Here is a 23272-nt window from a genome sequence, read left to right as displayed (position 1 = left end):
TTACATAACCAAAGCATACCTGTAATTACCAGCCATCTCCAGTGAAACCAAGAAAACCAGTTAGGCACCTTAGGCATTTGTGAAAACTTATCTATGATATGGTGAATATTGTCCAACTGAACTTGAACAGTCTGAGAGAATTAAAATAACCCACTCCTGGGGAATGTTCACATCCCTTATGTTCTTTTAACAGTAAATAGTCTGTAGTTGTAAGATTTTGGAGCGCTACAATTTGCACTTCTCCTAATTCTTGATTGAGTTCCAACAGTATAGATCCAGTCAAATTTGTTGTTTTACTGTGTGCACAGGCCAGCTTAGATATCTCCTTCCTCCTTCCCATGGCAAGTCCAGGAACTGGTGGGATGAGTGCATCTACACCTGTAGCAGTGTGTGGATCTTTGTTGGGGTTTTTTGATGATCATCTTCTGGGATGAGTCTTCCAGAGAGTGCTGATGTTGGAAGTTCTTTTTCATATCGTATCTTAGTTCATTTTCGGGGTAGCCCAATTAGGCTTTGATCCTCTGTATAAACACAAACAGACCCTTTGCCTACACTTTTATATGCCCTTTATACTCTTGTGTAGAACTCATTAGAGGTTACCACACAGGAACTGCCCTTTTTTTTTTTTTTGGTATCACTAATCTACACTTACATGACGAATATTATGTTTACTAGGTTCTCCCCTATACCAGGTCCCCCCTATAAACCCCTTTACAGTCACTGTCCATCAGCATAGCAAAATGTTGTAGAATCCCTACTTGCCTTCTCTGTGTTGTACAGCCCTCCCTTTTCTCCTACCCCCCATGCATGCTAATCTTAATACCCCCCTACTTCTCCCCCCGCTTATCCCTCCCTACCCACCCATCCTCCCCAGTCCCTTTCCCTTTGGTACCTGTTAGTCCATTCTTGGGTTCTGTGATTCTGCTACTGTTTTGTTCCTTCAGTTTTTCCTTTGTTCTTATATTCCACAGATGAGTGAAATCATTTGGTATTTCTCTTTCTCCGCTTGGCTTGTTTCACTGAGCATAATACCCTCCAGCTCCATCCGTGTTGTTGCAAATGGTTGGATTTGCCCTTTTCTTATGGCTGAGTAGTATTCCATTGTGTATATGTACCACCTCTTCTTTATCCATTCATCTATTGATGGACATTTAGGTTGCTTCCAATTCTTGGCTACTGTAAATAGTGCTGCGATAAACATAGGGGTGCACTGATCTTTCTCACACTTGATTGCTGTGTTCTTAGGGTAAATTCCTAGGAGTGCAATTCCTGGGTCAAATGGTAGGTCTGTTTTGAACATTTTGATGTACCTCCATACTGCTTTCCACAATGGTTGAACTAACTTACATTCCCACCAGCAGTGTAGGAGGGTTCCCCTTTCTCCACAGCCTCGCCAACATTTGCTGTTCTCTGTCTTTTGGATGGCAGCCATCCTTACTGGTGTGAGGTGATACCTCATTGTAGATTTAATTTGCATTTCTCTGATAATTAGCGATGTGGAGCATCTTTTCATGTGTCTGTTGGCCATCTGTATTTCTTTTTTGGAGAACTGTCTGTTCAGTTCCTCTGCCCATTTTTTAATTGGGTTATTTGTTTTTTGTTTGTTGAGGCATGTGAGCTCTTTATATATTCTGGATGTCAAGCCTTTATCGGATGTGTCATTTTCAAATATATTCTCCCATACTGTAGGGTTCCTTTTTGTTCTATTGATGGTGTCTTTTGCTGTACAGAAGCTTTTCAGCTTAATATAGTCCCACTTACTCATTTTGGCTGTTGTTTTCCTTGCCCGGGGAGATATGTTCAAGAAGAGGTCACTCATGTTTATGTCTAAGAGGTTTTTGCCTATGTTTTCTTCCAAGAGTTTAATGGTTTCATGACTTACATTCAGGTCTTTGATCCATTTTGAGTTTACTTTTGTATATGGGGTTAGACAATGGTCCAGTTTCATTCTCCTACATGTAGCTGTCCAGTTTTGCCAGCACCATCTGTTGAAGAGACTGTCATTTCGCCATTGTATGTCGATGGCTCCTTTATCAAATATTAATTGACCATATATGTCTGGGTTAATGTCTGGATTGTCTAGTCTGTTCCATTGGTCTGTGGCTCTGCTCTTGTGCCAGTACCAAATTGTCTTGATTACTGTGGCTTTATAGTAGAGCTTGAAGTTGGGGAGTGAGATCCCCCCTACTTTATTCTTCTTTCTCAGGATTGCTTTGGCTATTCAGGGTCTTTGGTGTTTCCATATGAATTTTTGAATTATTTGTTCCAGTTCATTGAAGAATGTTGCTGGTAGTTTCATAGGGATTGCATCAAATCTGTATATTGCTTTGGGCAGGATGGCCATTTTGACGATATTAATTCTTCCTAGCCACGAGCATGGGATGAGTTTCCATCTGTTAGTGTCCCCTTTAATTTCTCTTAAGAGTGACTTGTAGTTTTCAGAGTATAAGTCTTTCACTTCCTTGGTTAGGTTTATTCCTAGGTATTTTATTTTTTTTGATGCAATTGTGAATGGAGTTGTTTTCCTGATTTCTCTTTCTGTTGGTTCATTGTTAGTGTATAGGAAAGCCACAGATTTCTGTGTGTTGATTTTGTATCCTGCAACTTTGCTGTATTCCGATATCAGTTCTAGTAGTTTTGGGGTGGAGTCTTTAGGGTTTTTTATGTACAGTATCATGTCATCTGCAAATAGTGACAGTTTAACTTCTTCTTTACCAATCTGGATTCCTTATAATTTCTTTGTTTTGTCTGATTGCCGTGGCTAGGACCTCCAGTACTATGTTAAATAACAGTGGAGAGAGTGGGCATCCCTGTCTAGTTCCCGATCTCAGAGGAAATCCTTTCAGCTTCTCGCTGTTCAATATAATGTTGGCTGTGGTTTAATCATATTTGGCCTTTATTATGTTGAGGTACTTGCCCTCTATTCCCATTTTGCTGAGGGTTTTTATCATGAATGGATGTTGAACTTTGTCAAATGCTTTTTCAGCATCTATGGAGATGATCATGTGGTTTTTGTCTTTCTTTTTGTTGATGTGGTGGATGATGTTGATGGACTTTCGAATGTTGTACCATCCTTGCATCCCTGGGATGAATCCCACTTGGTTATGGTGTATGATCCTTTTGATGTATGTTTGAATTCGGTTTGCTAATATTTTGTTGAGTATTTTTGCATCTACGTTAATCAGGGATATTGGTCTGTAGTTTTCTTTTTTGGTGGGGTCTTTGCCTGGTTTTGGTATTAGGGTGATGTTAGCTTCATAGAATGAGTTTGGGAGTATCCCCTCCTCCTCTATTTTTTGGAAAACTCCAAGGAGAATGGGTATTATGTCTTCCCTGTATGTCTGATAAAATTCCGAGGTAAATCCATCTGGCCCGGGGGTTTTGTTCTTTGTTAGTTTTTTGATTACCGCTTCAATTTCGTTGCTGGTAATTGGTCTGTTTAGATTTTCTGTTTCTTTCTGGGTCAATCGTGGAAGGTTGTATTTTTCTAGGAAGTTGTCCATTTCTCCTAGGTTTCCCAGCTTGTTAGCATATAGGTTTTCATAGTATTCTCTAATAATTCTTTGTATTTCTGTGCGGTCCGTCGTGATTTTTCCTTTCTCGTTTCTGATACTGTTGATTTGTGTTGACTCTTTTCTTCTTAATAAGTCTGGCTAGAGGCTTATCTATTTTGTTTATTTTCTTGAAGAACCAGCTCTTGGTTTCATTGATTTTTGCTATTGTTTTATTCTTCTCAATTTTATTTATTTCTTCTCTGATCTTTATTATGTCCCTCCTTCTGCTGACCTTAGGCCTCATTTGTTCTTCTTTTTCCAATTTCGATAATTGTGACATTAGATCATTCATTTGGGATTGTTCTTCCTTTTTTAAATATGCTTGGATTGCTATATACTTTCCTCTTAAGAATGCTTTTGCTGCGTCCCACAGAAGTTGGGGCTTAGTGGTGGTGTTGTCATTTGTTTCCATATATTGCTGGATCTCCATTTTGATTTGGTCATTGATCCATTGATTATTTAGGAGCGTGTTGTTAAGCCTCCATGAGTTTGTGAGCCTCTTTGCTTTATTTGTACAGTTTATTTCTAGTTTTATGCCTTTGTGGTCTGAAAAGTTGGTTGGTAGGATTTCAATCTTTTGGAATTTTCTGAGGCTCTTTTTGTGGCCTAGTATGTGGTCTATTCTGGAGAATGTTCCATGTGCACTTGAGAAGAATGTATATCCTGTTGCTTTTGGATGTAGAGTTCTATAGATGTCTATTAGGTCCATCTGCTCTACTGTGTTGTTCAGTGCTTCCGTGTCCTTACTTATTTTCTGCCCAGTGGAACTATCCTTTGGGGTGAGTGGTGTGTTGAAGTCTCCTAGAATGAATACATTGCAGTCTATTTCCCCCTTTAGTTCTGTTAGTATTTGTTTCACATATGCTGGGGCTCCTGTGTTGGGTGCATATATATATTTAGAATGGTTATATTCTCTTGTTGGACTGAGCCCTTTTATCATTATGTAGTGTCCTTCTTTATCTCTTGTTACTTTCTTTGTTTTGAAGTCTATTTTGTCTGATATTAGTACTGCAACTTCTGCTTTCTTCTCACTGTTGTTTGCCTGAAATATGTTTTTCCATCCTTTGACTTTTAGTCTGTACATGTCTTTGGGTTTGAGGTGGGTTTCTTGTAAGCAGCATAAAGATGGGTCTTGCTTTTTTATCCATTCTATTACTCTGTGTCTTTTGATTGGTGCATTCAGTCCATTAACATTTAGGGTGACTATTGAAAGATATGTACTTATTGCTATTGCAGGCTTTAAATTCGTGGTTACCAAAGGTTCAAGGTTAGCCTCTTTAGTATCTTACTGCCTAACTGAGCTCGCTTATTGAGCTGTTATATACATTGTCTGGAGATTCTTTTCTTCTCTCTCCTCTTATTCCTCCTCCTCCATTCTTCATATGTTGGGTGTTTTGTGCTGTGCTCTTTCTAGGAGTGCTCCCATCTAGAGCAGTCCCTGTAAGATGTTCTGTAGAGGTGGTTTGTGGGAAGCAAATTCCCTCAGCTTTTGTTTGTCTGGGAATTGTTTAATCCCACCATCATATTTAAATGATAGTCGTGCTGGATACAGTATCCTTGGTTCAAGGCCCTTCTGTTTCATTATATTAAATATATCATGCCATTCTCTTCTGGCCTGTAGGGTTTCTGTCGAGAAGTCTGATGTTAGCCTGATGGGTTTTCCTTTATAGGTGAGCTTTTTCTCTCTAGCTGCCTTTAAAACTCTTTCCTTGTCCTTGATCTTTGCCATTTTAATTATTATGTGTCTTGGTGTTGTCCTCCTTGGATCCTTTCTGTTGGGGGTTCTGTGTACTTCCGTGGTCTGTTCGATTATTTCCTCCCCCAGTTTGGGGAAGTTATCAGCAATTATTTCTTCCAAGATACTTTCCATCCCTTTTCCTCTCTCTTCTTCTTCTGGTACCCCTATAATATGGATATTGTTCCTTTTGGATTGGTCACACAGTTCTCTTGACATTGTTTCATTCCTGGAGATCCTTTTGTCTCTTTCTATGTCAGCTTCTATGCGTTCCTGTTCTCTGGTTTCAATTCCATCAATGGCCTCTTGCATCCTATCCATTCTGCTTATAAACCCTTCCAGAGTTTGTTTCATTTCTGTGATCTCCTTTCTGGCATCCGTGATCTCCCTCCGGACTTCATCCCATATCTCTTGCGTATTTCTCTGCATCTCTGTCAGCATGTTTATGATTCTTATTTTGAGTTCTTTGTCAGGAAGACTGGTTAGGTCTGTCTCCTTCTCTGGTGTTGTCTCTGTGATCTTTGTCTGCCTGTAGCTTTGCCTTTTCATGGTGATAGGAATAGTCTGCAGAGCTGGGACGAGTGACAGCTGGAAGGACTTCCTTTCTTGTTGGTTTGTGGCCCTCCTCTCCTGGGAGAACAGCGGCCTCTAGTGGCTTGTGCTGCGCAGCTGCGCGCAGACAGGGCTTCTGCTTCCTGCCCGGCTGCTATGGAGTTAATCTCCGCTGTTGCTGTGGGCGTGGCCTGGCTCGGGCAGCTGCTCCAAAATGGTGGAGTCACGTTGGAGGGGGAGCGGCTGGGAGGCTATTTATCTCCGTGAGGGGCCTCCCTGCTCCCTGCAGCCCAGGGGTTAGGGTGCCCAGAGATCCCGGATTCCCTACCTCTGGATTAAGTGACCCACCCTGCCCCTTTAAGGCTTCCAAAAAGCACCCGCCAAAGCAAAACAACGACCAAAAAAAAAAAAAAAAATTAAATTAAAAAAGAAAACACATTTTTTTTTTAATTAAAAAAAAAAAGTGGCCGCTCGTTTTTCTTTATTCTCCGGCGCCAGCCTCAGGCATCTGCTCACCGGTCTTGCTGCCCTGTTTCCCTAGTATTGGGGTCCCTATCCCTTTAAGACTTCCAAAAAGCGCTCGCCAGAACAAAGCAGCAAAAAAAAAAAAAAAAATGGTCGCGCGCTTTTCTTATGTCCTCCGACACCCGGCCTCCGGTGCCCGCTCACTGTTCTTGCTGCCCTGTTCCCCCAGCATCCAGGGCCCCCTGTGCACGCACTGTGTCTGCGCTCTGGCCCGGATGGCGGGGGCTGGGTGTTCGGCAGCCCTGGGCTCCGTCTCCCTCCCGCTCTGCCTGCTCTTCTCCCGCCGGGAGCTGGGGGGAGGGGCGCTCGGCTCCCGCGGGGCCGGGGCTTGTATCTTACCCCCTTCACGAGGCGCTGGGTTCTCTCAGGTGCGGATGTGGTCTGGATATTGTTCTGTGTCCTCTGGTCTTTATTCTAGGAAGGGTTGTCTTTGTTATATTTTCATAGATATATGTTGTTTTGGGAGGAGATTTCCGCTGCTCTACTCACGCTGCCATCTTCCGCCCCTCCCTGCCAAACTATATGGATGATCCGCCGACTTACTGGAAGCCTCCCGCCAGATGTGGCCCAAATAAGGGGTAAAGGAGGAAGAGCTATGGACCATATTTTGTTTATGCATTCCTCCATCAGTGGACACTTGGGTTGCTTCCACCTTTTGACTTATTGTGAATAATGCTGCTGTGAACATGGATGCACAAATAATCTACTCAAGTTCCTTTTAACTTGGTGGGGTATGTACCTAGAAGTGTAATGGTAGGAACATAATGGTAATTCTATTTTTTATTTTTTGACGAATATACTTTTTTGTAGTTGGCAAATTTTCCACAGTGAGCTTGTATTGCTTTGAGAAGTAAAAGGGGGAAAAGCCTTACTTTGTACCCTCAAATTAGTTCCCAGTGTGGAGAGCTCATGGTTAGAGTGTGACTTAGAGGAGCAGGTGTGAGTAAATGTACTCCATGGTTTTGTCCTTCAGGAAAACCCAGAGAACTTAACTCAGTCTTAGGTTAGATTTCTAGCTCCGTCTTCACCTCTAGCTCAGAATTGTCTTAAGGGACAGAGCTGGTGGCAAGTGCTTAGGAGAATGGCCTTCAAACTTGGATTGATTCCACGACCTTGGGCACATTACTCAAACCTGCAGAACTTTGCTAACATCATCTGTAAAATAAGAATAATGACACCTAGCATGGTGGCTTAAATGAGGATTGAGAGCCTGCGTGTAAAATGCTCAGTCCCATAAATAGCACAGAATAAGTGCTCTATAGAAGGGTGGCTGTTTCTATTGCTGACACTCAGAATAGCAGGACACAGAAAGCATGAGTCTGAGGCCTGGCTCTTACCAGTGAAGTGGCCTTAATCAGGTCAGTTCCAGTTTCTTTAAGGAAAAGTGATCATTTACCTCGTTGCAGAGATGTTGGGTAAATTTAAAGTTTTGTTTTTCCACAGTATAAATAAATATTTACTGAGCACTGCAACTGGCTTTACCCATCTTGAACCTATTTGGCATAAATCTGATTCTGAACTCATAATTAACCCCACCACGCCTTCTATACAGAGTAGCTGAAATATGCGCACATCATCCTAAATCATCTGCTCCAGCAGAATATGAACACAGGATACCCAGGCCCTGAGACAAATTTTCTAAGCCTTCCTTCTGAATCCTTGCGGTTGGTAGTAGGAAGTTCATCACGTAGCTCACAGTTCTATGGTGCTGGTCCCCCACCAGCCTTGGAGCATCTTGAGGGTGGGCACTAAGTCTAAATCGCACCTTGCCTAGCACACTATACCCAGCATCACCCGGAAGAGACTTAGTGTTTCTTGCGTAAATGAAAGCAGTGTGAAGAGCTCCTCACTTGCCCAAATGAGTGCCAACTCTCTGCATTCTGGAAGGCCAGCTTGTCCTTCCTTCTTCCTTGTTGGTAAATTCCAGGAGCTTCTGCAAGGTGGGGAAGGCAGAACAAGGTACACCTGGAATTCCAAGGACGAAGTGGCGACAAAGGGCCTTGCTTACTTGCTCCCCAAGTGCATTGCATGGCATTCTCTGACTTGCTAAAAATCCAGAACTTAGCACTCAGTGTCAGCTTTGGATCTTGTACCTCCTGTGTGTGGTGGGGGTGCTAAGGGGATGCCTCTGGGTCCTCTCTTGACCCCACTGCCTTCCTTGTCAGTTACGGCCTTATTTCTCTACTTCTCTTCGTGGCAAAACTTGAGTTATCTACACTTACCGTCTCCACATCTTTACCTCTGCTTTATTCTGTAACTTACTCTGTTATAGACTGGATTGTGCCCCCACCAAATTCATGTTTAAGCCCCAATCCCCAATGTGACTATTTGGATATAGGGCCTTTAATGAGGTAATTAAGATTATTAGGGCACAGCCCCAATCCTATAGGATGGGTGACTTCATAAGAAGAGATACCAGAGATCTCTGCACAAACAGAGGAAAGACTGTGTGAGCACACAGCCAGAAGGTGACAGTCTACAAGCCAGGAAGAGAGGTCTCACCTGGAACCACCTGTGATGGTACCTTGACCTTGGACTTAAGGCCTCCAGAACTGAGAGAAAATAAATGTCTGTTTAAGCCCTCAGTCTGTGCTGTTTTGTTAGGCAGCCTGAGTAGACAAAGACACACTCCAATCTGTCTTCCTTCTCCTTTGCTACGGTCTCCCCCACCCTGTGCCTCCTGATGTGGTCTGACATTGAGAGTGCCTTAGGGTTCTGTATGGGGTCCACTTTTCTCTCCACAATCTCACCCTGTCCTAGGACTTTAAATACCATCTGGACACTGACAATTCCAAATCTTTGTCCTTTGAGCTGACTCCTTCCCCAAGCCCTAAATGCCTACCTGATTGCTCCATTTGGCCTTTTAATACCAGTACTCAAAAACTTTTTTGACATAGCACACCTGGTAAATGATAATATCCATACACACACTGCATACATAAATGGATGAGGATTTACAGTTTACAGCTAATGGCAGCCAGTCCTGGCAAGGGGTGAATGGGAGCCAGGTTTTGGCTGCCCTGGGCCCCACCCAGCTATCCCAAGGGCTGAGGGGGTCACAACTGCAGGCATAGACCCATTCATGCTCAAGTGGGCTAGGGCACATTCTCAGATGTAATGTGTCCAAATTGGATCTTTTATCCTGATCCCCCCCCCCCGTCTCCTGGCAGTGTTCCCATTCTAAACCTGGGAGTCATCCTTGACTCTGCCCACGTCCAGCCCAAGTAAATGCTATCAGCTCCAAGCGCAGTCACTTGTCCACTCTTCAACTGCCAGTCTAGTCTCAGCCCATCATCTCTTACCTAAACTGTCTAGTAGCCTTCCTGTTTTTACTCCCTTTACTGTGCTCAGAATCCTCTGCTGGTGTCCACACATATCATTCAGAATAAATAGCAAAGTCTTATCACAGCCTGAACAGCCGAGCATGGTCTAGCACAGCTCTAAACCCTAAGCCTGCCTCCTAACTCCCTGGCCCCTGCACTCCACCCCGTGGCTGGCTGTGTACTCTCCCAGACTTACCAAACACTATCTTCCTGCATGTGTGCTCAGTTACTATCTGCCCCTAAAATTTTCTGGACAGGAATAGGAGTCTCCTTATCTCTAGTCCTGCATTTTTTTCCATTTCATCAAGCTGTATAAAACATTTGTGAACATCATACATAGCATTATAAGGAAGGTGACTCCATAATTAATTGTCTAAAATGGGACACTTCTGAGAGTGCAGTGGGGTGCTGTCAGTAATTAGAACAGAGCAACAGATGTAAATTGGACAAACTGGGATATGGGATCGCCTTAACTATAAGGATGAGAAGCCTGACATCTGCCCCACCCTTCCTCTGCCCCAGGATAGAGGAGTGCTGCGGTAAGATCCCTCCAGCGTTAACTTGCAGGGACCAGGAGTGGAGGGAAATAAATAAGCAAAAGTAACTGCGATTAAGCCCCAAACAAAAAGCTTCATAATTGAGTGAAAATGTCATGTTAATGAAATACTAATTCACATGGCGGCCCATCGCCCGCCAGGAAAGGCTGTGTTGTTTCCAGTGTTTAGATGGAGTCAGGGGCCTGAGCTGGTGGGAGAGAACGCAGACCCCAGGTGACCCCAGAGACCTGAGCTTGACCCCGGCCCTACGGGACTGCCGGCGTGAGCTCCCGCTGGCCCTCCCCTCCCCGCCCCTGGATTTCCGGCTGACGTAAGGATTGGCTGTGCTGGGCACACCTAGAGAGCTTTTTCTTAGGTCACACCAGCAGCTCCAAAAATTAGTCCATCTTCTGTGTTAGTTTCCTAGGGCTGCTGTGACAAACACCACAAACTACATGGCATAAAACAAAAGAACTTTATTCCCTCCCAGTTCTAGAGGCCGTAAGTCTGAAATCAAGGTATGGGCAGGGCAGGGCTCCTCTGCAGCTCCTAGGGGAGGATCCTTCCTTGTCTCTTCCAGCCTCTGGGGACCCCGGTGTTGCTTGGCTCGTGGCTGCATTGCTCCAGTGTCTGCCTCCTCCACATGATCATCCTCCCTATGTCTCTATCTGTGTCCATCTTCTTTGAGGATACCAGTTATACTGGATTAATCATAGATATATAGGACCCTCTAATCCACTGTGGCCTTGTCTTAACCTAATCTCATCTGCAAAGACTCTGTTTCCAAATAAAGTCAAATTCACAGGTTCCAGTGCTTAGGACTTTTTTGGTGGAATACAGTTCAATTCATTATATATTATATCTTCCACAAGGGTAGGACCAAAATATGATAGTATCTTCGCCTTTCATTCTGGCTTTTCTCTCAGGTCCTAAGGATCAAGAACAGTGGGTAAGAAGTGACAATATTTCTCTTTCTCTTTGCCAGACACATTTTGGAGATGACAGCAATGTAGGTTTCTTGAGCTAGGAAAGCATCTGCACTGAGCTCTTGAAGTATCCTGATCCTTCCCTTGCTCTGTGAGAAGTTGCAGTAATGCCACCATGTAAGCCCCCACGACTAGAAAGAGAGCCATATGGACAGACATTAGGGATTCCAGGTCGGGAAGTCGTTCCTCACTGGCAGAGCAGCCGGCTGATGGCATCCACACGTGCGCCTTTAGAATCACTTGTGGCTTGGCTGTCCCATGAACTGGCCCCTCTCCTCACAAGTGTTTTCTTTGCTAAGTGCAGTTTCTGTCATGTAGTCCCTGGGCCTTTGCTGCAGACCCTTCAGCTCTGCAGGACCTTTTGGAACTCCCACCGACCATCTTTGATGAGGTGTCTGCAGACCTTCCTCTGAGCCTTTGGACTCTGCCCTGTGCTTAATGGCCCAATAGTCCAATGAATGACACCTGTCCCTTAACGGGTTCGGGGAAATCAATTTTCAAAATATTTCAACTTGAAATTTGAAATTTCTAGGAAAAGTAGCAATGTGTTAGCATGACTGTCTTTGTACTTATTTGTTGATTTCCTTCTCAGTACACCAGTGCTGTGGGCTCTATCATGGCAAAGAAGTGTCGGCATGGTGCCTCGTCATTGTACATTAGAGATATTTTGAGCAAAGGCCGAGAAAGGGGGAAAGGCTGCAATTAGGGTTTTATTTGTCAAGTCCCTCAGTACATCTTACAGAATCTCTTAACAGTTATTATCCAGAAGGCATCAATTTTATTACCTAAGAACCACAGAGTAGAACATGGAATATTTTCCTTGTTTGCAGTGGATAGATTGGTTGGCTTTCATTATTAAAACTAAGCCCTTTGAACTGAACCAAGGAAGTGAAAGACCTATACTCTGAAAACTACAAGACACTCATGAGAGAAATTAAAGAAGATACCAATAAATGGAAACACATCCAATGCTCATGATAGGAAGAATTAATATTGTCAAAATGGCTGTCCTGCCTAAAGCAATCTACAGATTCAATGCAATTCCTAACAAAATAACAACAGCATTCTTCAGCGAACTAGAGAAAATAGTTCTAAAATTAATATGGAACCACAAAAGACCCCCGAATAGCCAAAGCAATCCTGAGAAGGAAGAATAAAGCTGGAGGGATTATGCTCCCCAACTTCAAGCTCTACTACAAAGCCACGGTAATCAAGACACTTTGGTACTGACACAAGAACAGACCCATAGACCAATGGAACAGAACTAGAGAGCCCAGATATAAACCCAACCACATATGGTCAATTAATATATGATAAAAGAGCCATGGATGTACAATGGGAAAATGACAGCCTCTTCAACAACTGGTGTTGGCAAAACTGGACAGCTACATGTAAGAGAATGAAACTGGATTATTGTCTAACCCCATACACAAAAGTAAACTCAAAATGGATCAAAGACCTGAATGTAAGTCATGAAACCATAAAACTCTTAGAAGAAAACATAGGCAAAAATCTCTTGAATATAAATATGAGCAACTTTTTCCTGAATACATCTCCTCGGGCAAGGGAAACAGAATAAAAAATGAACAAATGGGACTACATCATGCTAAAAAGCTTCTGTACAGCAAAGGACACCATCAGCAGAACAAAAAGGCATCCTATAGTATGGAAGAATATATTTGTAAATGACATATCCGACAAGGGGTTAACATCCAAAATATATAAAGAACCCACATGCTTCAACACCCAAAAAGCAAAGAACCCTATTAAAAAATGGGCAGAGGGTCTGAACAGACACTTCTACGAAGAAGAAATTCAGATGGCCCCCAGGCACATGAAAAGATGCTCCACATTGCTAAATCATCAGAGAAATGTAAATTAAAACCACAATGAGATACCACCTCACACCAGTTAGGATAGGCAACATAGAAAAGACTAGGAACAACAAATGCTGGTGAGGATGTGGAGAAAGGGGAACCCTCCTACACTGCTGGTGGGAATGTAAACCAGTTCAACCATTGTGGAAAGCAATATGGAGGTTCCTCAAAAAATAGAAATGCCATTCGACCCGGGAACTCCACTCTTCGGAATTTACCCAAAGAAAACAAGATCCCAGATTCAAAAAGACAGATGCACCCCTATGTTTATCGCAGCACTATTTACAATAGCCGATAAATGGAAGCAACCTAAGTGTCCATCAGTAGATGAATGGATAAAGAAGAGGTGGTACATATACACAGTGGAATACTAATCAGCCATAAGAAAGAAACAAATCCTATCATTTGCAACAACATGAATGGAGCTGGAGGGTATTATACTCAATGAAGTAAGTCAGGCGGAGAAAGACAAGTGCCAAATGATTTCCCTCATTTGTGGAGTATAACAAAGCAAAACTGAAGGAACAAAATAGCAGCAGACTCAGAGACTCCAAGAAGGGACTAGTGGTTACCAAAGGGGAGGGGTGGGAGAGGGCGGATGGGGAGGGAGGGAGAAGAATGTGGGTTATGTTTGGTGCACATGGTGTGTGGGGGGTCACGGGGAAGACAGTGTAGCTCAGAGTAGACAAGTAGGGACTCTGTGGCATCTTACTACACTGATGGACAGTGACTGCAAGCAATGGGGTGTGGGGAGACTCAATAATAAGGGTGAATGTAATAACTACATTGTTTTTCTTGTGAAACCTTCAGAAGAGTGTATATCAATGATACCTTAATAAAAAAAAAAAAAAGCCCTTTGTACCAGAGTGAAACTGTATCTTCAGACCTGTTTTCCCAAACACTCCGGTCAAAGTATAGGAGAGGCAGCACAGCCTCAGACTGCCTGAGAATGAATCCCAGCACTGCCACGTACTAGCTCTGAGAATTTGTATGAGTTTTCTCCTGTGTATGCTTCAGTTTCCTCATCCATAAAGTGGGACAAACCTCATAGACTTAGTTAATGTGAGGCATTGAATCAGTCTCTGGTGTGTTCTAAGTGCACATAACTGTATTAGCTGTTATCTCCTTTGAGTCACTCTGTGACCCTATGGCTTAGTAGGGCAGAAATGATTCCCATTTATCATGAAGGAAAACAAGATCACAGCACGAGCAATAAAGCTGGGACCAGAACCCAGATCCCTGGACCTTTAATCCTGGGCTTGTTCCATGACTTGAACCCCTGAAAAGACTGAGCAGAAATGAGAAAAGGAGAGAAGTACTCCATAAACAAGAAGCCTTCTGTGGCTGAGATCCAGACTCCGTAATGTGACCCAAGGCCCAGCATGCTCTGGCCCGCTCTCCCTCTCCTGTCTGCGCTTCAGCCACCCCCGATTTCTCTCCGTCCATGGGCACGCCGACCTCAGAGCTTCTAGTGTGTGAATTCCTTTTCGGGCTCCTGGTCTCCATCTAGGCATCACTTCCTCAAGGACACTGCTCTGACCTCTGTACCAGTTAGGATGAGGTTTGGCTTCTAAACAGATCCAAATGGGCTGTGGCTGAACCAGGAGAGAACTTTCCTCTGATGTAAAAGTCCTGGCTGACTGGTGGCTCTGCCATACAGAGGGGTCCTGCTCCTCTAACCCTGTTCATCTTTCCCAGGGAGGTACCCTGCCCTGGGGTGCAGAGGCTGGCCACCCCATTCACACTGCAGCCAGCAGGAGGGAGAAAGGGGAGGGGAGGGACCCACAAAAGGTACACATCACTGATGTCCAGCCTGTGGGCCAAAACCTAGTCACCCGGCCACATCAGGTCCATGTTTTCATTTTGGGCAGCTGTGTGTCCTGTCTTGGTAATGAGGTGAAGGAAACAGTAGGTATTTGGGGGCAACTGGCACTTTCTGCCACACCTCCCAGTCCAAATAAGACATGCCAGTTGTGTTTCCACAGCATCTTGAATTTTCTTTCATAATGCTCATTACACTATGACTGTCATTGTTCATACTTATTTACAAAATATCTATTTTACCTGTAAATATGAAGGGAGGACTCAGACCTTGTACCTAATGCTTCATACACAGTAATAGTCTATTAATATTTGTTGACTTACTGATAGGATTACACTGAACAAACCTAAAGTTTAGGTGGGATTCAAAGAAGAAAGACTCTTAGTTCCATCCTGGTCTCAACCATCAGGCAGCAGACAGTTTCACCTGGAAGTACATCACTGCATCCTTTTAATAACCACAGTAGGAATCCCTGATCAGCCACTTCGTGACTCCTCTGTCTCTACAACTGCTGCCACTGCCTAATCTACTACAGTGGCCATCGTGGCCACAGAAGCCGGGGGCCTTCTGAAAGCGTACGTTCCGGCCCTGTTCCTCCTGGCTGAAACCTTTCAGTGGATCCCCATCTCTCGTGGCATCCAAAGGCTACTTGTCCTTTGCCTACTCTCCTGGGACACCTCGGGCCCCTTTCTGACGCTTGAACATTTCTCCTCACTGCTGCTGTTACTCAGATCTCCACTCAGATACCACCTTCTCTGAGGGGTCCCCTGGAGAGGCAACGAGCTATCAGCACCCAGTCACCTCTCCCACGTCACTCATAGTACTTAGTAGTAGTTGAGCTTGTCCCCTGTCCCAGTAAATAATGCAGACCCAGTCTCCCTGAGATATCTGAGAATCATATAGACATACTTTAGTGAGAGATTGGTTCCTGGTATTTGAAGGCTTGGGGATCCTTTGAAAACTTGGGGATCTGTACCCAGAGCCTGGGGACATGGTGGGGCTGAGCAGAGACCCATGGCCACAGGGTTGCCTGCTTCCAACTGCATCATGCTTCTGCTTTTTAGTTCCCACAAGAGTGTTTGCTTTCTGTGCCCCAGAAAATTTGTTTTAGCAGAAAATGCCAAGTTTTGCCTGCCACTCAGTGACATACGAGTTTCTAGGGCCCCCAGATTGGAAGTAATATCAGTCAGGGCTCAACCAGAGAAACAGAACCACAGGAGAGATACACTAGGAGACTAACAGCCAGTAATTGACTTGTGTGACCCTGGGCGCTGAGAGGAAGTTCTGAATCCAAGGTGCCAGCCACCATGAGGATGCCAGGGAAGCTGCTTGCCCAGGTGGGGTTTCTTCCTCCGGGAAGCCTCAGTTCTGCCCCTGAGGCTCTTCCACCAACTGAATGAGGCCCACCCAGATTACCTAGAATAATCTCCCTTACTAAAAGCCAAGTGATGATGGTCTTTATCGTATCTCCAAAATACCCTCACCGCAATACCTGGATAAATGGGACTACAGCCTAACCAAGATGACATGAAAGAGTGACCTTTGCAGAAAGGTAGGTTCCCAATTTCTGTGTGAGACACTCTGAGTGGAATGATAGAAACAATACTGCCTATTTCCCCAAACGCCAGTCTCTAGCTAACAGTTTGACAGCAGCAATAATTAGAACTTGATTTCATAATTATTATTCACCCAGGTTTGGTTGCTTAGATACAAAGCAATTCATTGTGAGCAGTATTTTCCTAAGGCATCCCATTGATACAATGTTCCAGAAATACATTCAGTAATAGAAGTAATGGCTCCCAGAGTTAACACATTTCTGCTCCAACAATATACAGTTTGACTATTATCAACCACTGTATAATACTTATTAAGTAACTAACTGGTGGGCCTAATGCTGCTTATGGGATGATAATCTGCATTTCAAGTAGAGTATTCTGTTCTTTGGCAGCATTTGTTTTGAGGCCATTGGGATGGTTTTAATGTTCTTCCCCTTCCACCTTGATACAAAAGGAATATGTTTAACTGGGGAAAAAAATTGGATAATACAGAAAGAGGTAAGAAGAAAATTGCCCTAACCTAGCACCCGGAAATAATTCCTAGTTATATTTCGGTGCTTATTCTCTAATGCAAATATGCATGTAAAGTCTGCAAACTCATACTATTTATGCAATTCTGAGTCCTGCTTTTTTTAACTTTACACCATTTTGTGGTAATAAATAATCCATGTGATTAAGTTTGTAAATATTTTAATGATTTCATATAACCGTACCATGATTTATTTAACCACTCTGTCATTGTTGGATGTTTACATTGTTTCTAATTATAAAGAATATTAGGATACAAACTTGCAAATAATAGATGAGTAAGTCCTGGAGATCTAATGCACACAGGAGTGATTACAGCCAACAATACTATTTTATAAACTTCAGAGCTGCTGAGAGAGCAGATCTTAATTGTTATCACCACAAAAAAAGAAATAATGATTATAAGACATGGTAGAGATGCTAGCTACAGCACCTGTGGTGACCATCATATTGCAGTATGTAAGTGTCAAATGAACGCCTTGTACACCTTACGCTTATACAGTGTTGTATGTCCATTATATCTCAGTAAAAAAAAAAATACCAGGATCAACATCTTCATGCTAATCTTTACACACATTTATGAATATTGCCTTAGTATTTATTCTTAAGATGTGAAGCTACAGGAAGAAAGGGTATGAAGTATATAAGGTTTTTGATACATATTGATAAATTGTTTTCCAGGTTGTTAGAAAACATCTGAAAGATTATCTCATGATACTTTTATTTTTATAAAACATGATTTGAATAGTAGAAGAATCAATATAATTTTTCTTAAAGAGCTACTCAGTATAGTTATCTTGAAATGGGAGTATTTATTTCCTTAAAACATAAGATACCCATTTCTGTATTTGTTAGTGATACAACACAGAATTTGCATCATTTCTCTTCTGTGAGCCAGAAATGTTTGGTCAGAACGCTGACCTTTCCTGATGGCCCTCATCTGTCTTTCCAAGTGATATCAAGTGCCAGCATGCTGTCCCTTGGCCTTATCAGTCTTCAGAAGGAACAAGCTCGTTAATGCTAAGTCATTGCGTGCAAGTGATAGGCCCTGTCAGCCAGCAGCTGATTACCTTTGGTGTGAGACACAGCTGTGCTCCTGTCCCTCTGACATAGCTTAGGAAGAGTCCTTGAGGTCTAATTAAGGTCTGTCTCCCTGCTCTGTCCCAGTGCCCTGTAAGGACCTCCCCGCAATGATGAAGGTTCTTCTACTGAAAGACGCTAAGGAGGACGACTGTGGCCAGGATCCCTACGTCAGGGTAAGTGCCTGCGGCCCCTGATCCCAGAAAGCACACACTGCCTTAGTTGTAAGTCAGGGGCAGGGGTGTCTGCTAAAACTTGGAGGAACTGACACAGAGTACGTTGTTAATATGACCCTTCCCTTATTTTCCAAACAACCCTGGCCAATCCGCAACTATATTCTTTTATTTCAGGAATTAGGATTATATGGACTTGAAGCCACTTTGATCCCTGTTTTATCATTTGAATTTTTATCTCTTCCCAGTTTCTCAGAGAAGGTAAGGTCTGTCAGTGTCTGAGCATCATCATTCCGAGAGAGACATGTTTGTTCTCTGTAGACTCCCCGCTCACCCAAGCTGGAAGGACCTTTTTACTCCCGGCCTCATTTTACCACCAAACACTGAAACAAGGATAGCACAGCCTCCCCTGGCTCCAGTTGACATCTGCTAGTGGATTCTCTGCTGGCGCCTCCAGAAAGCCGCCCCGCCCTGGGGGTGGGGTCTTGAGGCCCGAGAGGGCAGGTCGTGGGGAGAGCACCACCCTGCGCCACCCCCTCCAGTGCAGGCCCTCTCACCTCACCCTCCTTCAGTCCATGCCTGCCCTAACCCCCAAACCAGCGCACAGGAGTCATTTTCCCATTTGCAGACTGGGGGCCTAGGTCGAGCATCTCAGCCAAGGCCTCAGCAGCTGAGTGTCGGGACTGGAGGCCAGGGCTTCTCCCCACAGCTTCAGTTCTGCTGCCATGGGTAGCAGGGCTAGAAATCTCCAGAGACAATCACAGGAAAGCCTTCCAAAGGTCTCAGATCACAGCTTCAGTGCCCCGGCAGGCCTCGTCACTGGGCCCCAGTCCCTGCAGAGGGTGCCTTCAGGGTGCCTCCCCTGGCGCTCCTTTCTAGACACCAGGATGCAGCCAGGGTGGTTTTGCGAGCCTGGGTGCCCAACCCTGCCCACCTGGGGCTCAGGCTCCGCGGCCTCTGGGCACCAGGCTCGCCCCTCCTCTGCACATGAAAACTCTGCCCACCAATCAGTGGAAAGCCCTTCTGTTTTCTCCTTTCACTTTAGAGTGAATATTGGATTAGCCATTTAATAATTGTACTGGACACATTGATTTGGCATCCATCACGTTCCCATGCCCTGGCTTTAGGTGCTGAGGGGACTGTGCAGGAGGCGCCCAAATTCACACGCTTCTCCGTAAGCAGCTTTAAAAGGGGACCCAGGAGCTCATCGTGTGAGATCATTCCTAAGGCCTCCTGGGCACGACAGCACAGAGTCTCTATCGGAGCCTCTCCCATCACTAGCCAGTTTGCTCCTTGAGGGTCTTCTGCACCTCCTCACCGCTCCGGTGATGCAGTGGAGTGTGCAGACCTGGGAACCCTAGAGGCACACGCTGGAGCCACTCACCTTGGGCTGGTTCCTTGGGTCTCCAAGCCTAGTGCCTGGCTCAGAATAAGTGCTCAGTAGGTTTTACTACCATTATTTTCCTTGAAAATCAGGGCTTTGGCATGGATGTCACCCCTTCGATACTCCAGTTCATCCCAGATACAGGCCCCACCTGCCCTCCTGCCTGTACCCTGCCCACGCTGAGTCAGCTTGCCCCTCTGCTCTAATTATATGTGCCCTGCTACAGTGAACCTACCTGTTTCTTCCCTAGACTGAGCTGCTTGAGGGAAATGCTGTGAATAGTGAATTCACCTTATATCCTAAAAGGCCCAGAATGGTTCCAGGCGTATAGTAAGCACTCGATTAGTGCTGAGTGAATCAGTGGATGGATGGATGGATGGGTGGATGGATGGACGGATGGATGGGTGGAAGGAAGGAATTAGTTTACCAACTACTCTTGTGAGGCACGTGGAATTCTGGGGAGTACTGAACTTAACTGTCATGTAGAATGCCTTTGTTGCTGTTTGGCCTGCAGCTGTCTCATCCTGAAGGGTATGGGGGACTCATTTTTACCAGCCCCAGAGCAGTGGAAGCAGTGGAGCTGTGTTTGGAGAAAGACAATAAAACTGAAGGTGAGGGTGGGTCTGTTATGAACCCCACTGGGCTGTTCTCCCTTCGGGAATTCCAGCTTCTAAAATTAGCTGTACTTCAGGTTTGAAAAATTGCAATGACTTTTAGTTCAAAAAGTGTTTAGGTACCAAGTTGTTGCATGTTTGTGTGATCTTTGGAAGAAGCGGAAAATGACCTTTCTTTTTATAAGCTGTTTCTTAATGTCCCACACAGAATGATGTGTCAATCTGTCGGCCTTCAGCTTCTGACAGGAGCAAGCACTTAGTGGTGCCGTGTCACAGAAGCTGCCTGGTAAATGGCAGACAGCTGCTTCCTGAGCTCCCCAGTCCCTGGGGGCGGGGGGGGGCCTAAACACTCGTGTGCCAGGCGGTCCTGTCTGCCCTCGGAGCAGAGCAGCCAGTCTCTTCCCTCAAAGGGATGATGAGAAAAGCCAACAACGTATAAGAAAATGGCCTGTGCCAGACCCTTAATGACATGACCGTCTCTTAGACCTTCCTTCCTACCTCCCCTCTCTCTTACAGCAGATGCACAGAGCCTGGGTTTCAGACTCCACACTACCTTAATCTATTCAATAGAAAGGTTTTGTAACTAACATTTATGGAGCACCTACTGCATACCAGGCTGTACGTTAAATACTTCACATTGATGACCTCATTTAATCCTAGGTAGCCAGCCAGGGGCACACATGCTATGGTCCTCATTTAACAGATGAGAAAATTGAGGCTTGGAAAGAGTAAGCACTTGTCCAAGGCCATGGAACCAGTCAGTGCAGAGCCAGGCTTCAAACCCAGGCCAACCAGCTCCAGCGGTACCAGTGAGTGGAGGCAGCAGTGGGTTTGTACCGGAAGGACTGAGCTCTGCGAGTCAGGCCCGGGTTCAGACGGCTGTTCCTTGGCCTTGCTGAGCTCGTCTACAAAGTGGGCACAGTAAATGAGCCGTGCATCACGGGATCGTCACATACTAGCAGCTGGCTAGGACCTCCTGAGAGCCTGTGCCAGTCATGGTACTGCACGCTTTACCTCTGAGTACACGTGATCAGTATTTCCGCTTGACAGACGAGGAGCCCAAGTGCAGAGGTAGGAAGCTCTCTAAGACCACGCGTATTTGTGATTCCAGCTACAGGGTCAGAGCCCCGGGAAGAAGTGTCAGGACGTCGCCTGGTGCGTGGTGGGCACTGCGTGACAGTGGTGAGGGGCTGTTACTACCGCTCTTTACATTTAATTAGGCTTTCGCTATAGCCTAAAAAAGCCACTTCTCAGTGCTTTCATGTACACACTCACCTCCTGTTCAAAAGTCTGATGATTTCCTCAGGGGTGAGGACTCCTGCTGTCCAGTCAGTGTAGCAGCTCAGAACCAGAAGTACTATTACCTCCAAAACGGAGAAAGAAAACTCAGGCCCGAGAAGCATGCGTATTCTCTCCCAGGGGTGCTTCGGGCATCTTTGTCTTAGAGTTGTATTTTTTCTTTAGTATGTGTCTTGAGGATAAAGATGATAAAAAAGAAAACCCCAGAATGGACACCATAGCTTTTTACAGTGCTATACAGTTTCAAAAGCATTTTTCCATATATTTTATTTTGATTCTCCCAACTCCATGATAGAGGCAGAAGAGCTGTAGTTACTCCCAGATGTCCTGATGGAGAAACAGACAGTTGGGCAGCTGACTTGCCCAGGAACACACACAGGTGAAGCGGGCGGAGCCGGCTCCAGAGCGGGGCTTTCTGCTACCGTCCACTGCTTGCGTCAGCCATTACCTGCTGTGAGGCGGGGCAGTGGTTTGTTCACATCCTGTAGACAACTTTTAAATAAATACTGATTACATTTGTAGTTAGGAAAGAAGGTGAAAGTCAGTCTTTGAGAGGAAATTCCCATAGGCGTGTAAGGGGCAGAATAACACTACTGAATCGAAGGGAAAGTTATTTATTCTCATCATTGGATTTTAGGAAGGAAGAACTAGTGTTTCCTTGTCTTCTAAAGATGTATGGAACACCCAGTGGCCTTAGGATATATTTATGCAGTCCATTTTCTCTTTATATCGTTTTAATCTGTATTTAAAAATTTGTTTTTGTCATGAAATGGCAGTGGTTTCTATTATTTGCCTATGAACCTGAAATTTATTATTTCTACTTTGACCTAATTTGGTGAGTCCTCTCATTTGAGATTACAGTTTTTTTTTTACTGCTTCAAAGATTTATATCCAAATAAACCAACTCTATTGCTTTATTGGACATTTAAGTTACCTCTTAATGACCAGTGACTTTCTTTAAAAGTCTACATTTTAATATCACATGCAAGTTAATTCAAGTTCTGTCTGTGTTCTAGTGCACATTAAAAATGCTTCTAGTGCCAACTGTGGGAATAAGTTAATATTTCAAGCAACACCTACCATTTACCAAACTGATTTTTAAAAATTTGCCTGTAGAATAAGAACAGTATAAAAATGGAATTTTAGTTTGATATGCTGTTCTTTATATTTGCTTGTTAATAGTTTGCCTTGCTCAGAAGTTTCTTAGGATGAACAAGCAGCCTTGCGCAACAGTACAAATGGTATTTGCAACTCACATATAATTTAATTTTTTACAGTCTGGAAAAATTCTCTGAAGGAAAAATGGAATGCTAAGTCAGTGTATGTGGTTGGAAATGCTACCGCTTCTCGAGGTAAGCAATCAAGGTAAAAATGAAACAAAAAATGACTGGGATTCTGTGATTTTTAATAAATATTTACCGGGTCTTTGTATTTCATAAGTGACAAGTTGTCATTTGTTATTCAAGATAAAGTTGTCTTTTGTTATTGATTACAAACCTCTTTTAACTACACCTGAAATTATGTTAATGAATGATTTCTGGAAGCCCCAAGGGTTGGGGGCTGGTTGCCAGGGGAACCAACCACATGATTTTAGCCTCCTGCCTCCCCCACCTGCTGCTTCCAAGATCACACAGGGACCCACTCTGCAGCTCACTCGGGTCCCCTGTAAGGCGCAACCTCACAGCCTGACAGGTGATGTCCCCTATTGTAGGACAGTCCAAGAGAGAG

The 23272-nt window shown here is 44.3% G+C and overlaps 1 protein-coding gene across 19 annotated transcripts in view; it reads left to right on the top strand.

The window, feature by feature from the left end:
- UROS (uroporphyrinogen III synthase) overlaps positions 1-23272 on the top strand; it is a 37667-nt gene that overhangs the window by 3012 nt on the left and 11383 nt on the right. For 13 of the 19 annotated variants that reach the window (XR_008999051.1, XR_008999054.1, XR_008999053.1 and 10 more), the window contains exons 2-6: positions 16397-16462; positions 18162-18250; positions 18425-18508; positions 20146-20242; positions 22822-22896. Coding sequence is in view for 15 of the 19 variants with exons in the window: in XM_057506468.1 (XP_057362451.1) it covers positions 18185-18250; positions 18425-18508; positions 20146-20242; positions 22822-22896 (322 nt within the window). In the remaining 4 variants the exon portion in view is untranslated. Of the gene's footprint in view, positions 1-16395; positions 16463-17947; positions 18251-18424; positions 18509-20145; positions 20243-21225; positions 21428-22821; positions 22897-23272 lie in introns of those variants that run through there. The other 6 variants (XM_057506460.1, XM_057506464.1, XM_057506461.1 and 3 more) reach the window with 6 other exon arrangements.

Source organism: Manis pentadactyla, chromosome 8 (assembly GCF_030020395.1).
Source record: "Manis pentadactyla isolate mManPen7 chromosome 8, mManPen7.hap1, whole genome shotgun sequence".
NCBI lineage: Eukaryota > Metazoa > Chordata > Mammalia > Pholidota > Manidae > Manis > Manis pentadactyla.
The sequence above is the reverse complement of the archived record's forward strand: the minus strand, read 5'-3'. Positions and strand labels throughout refer to the sequence as shown.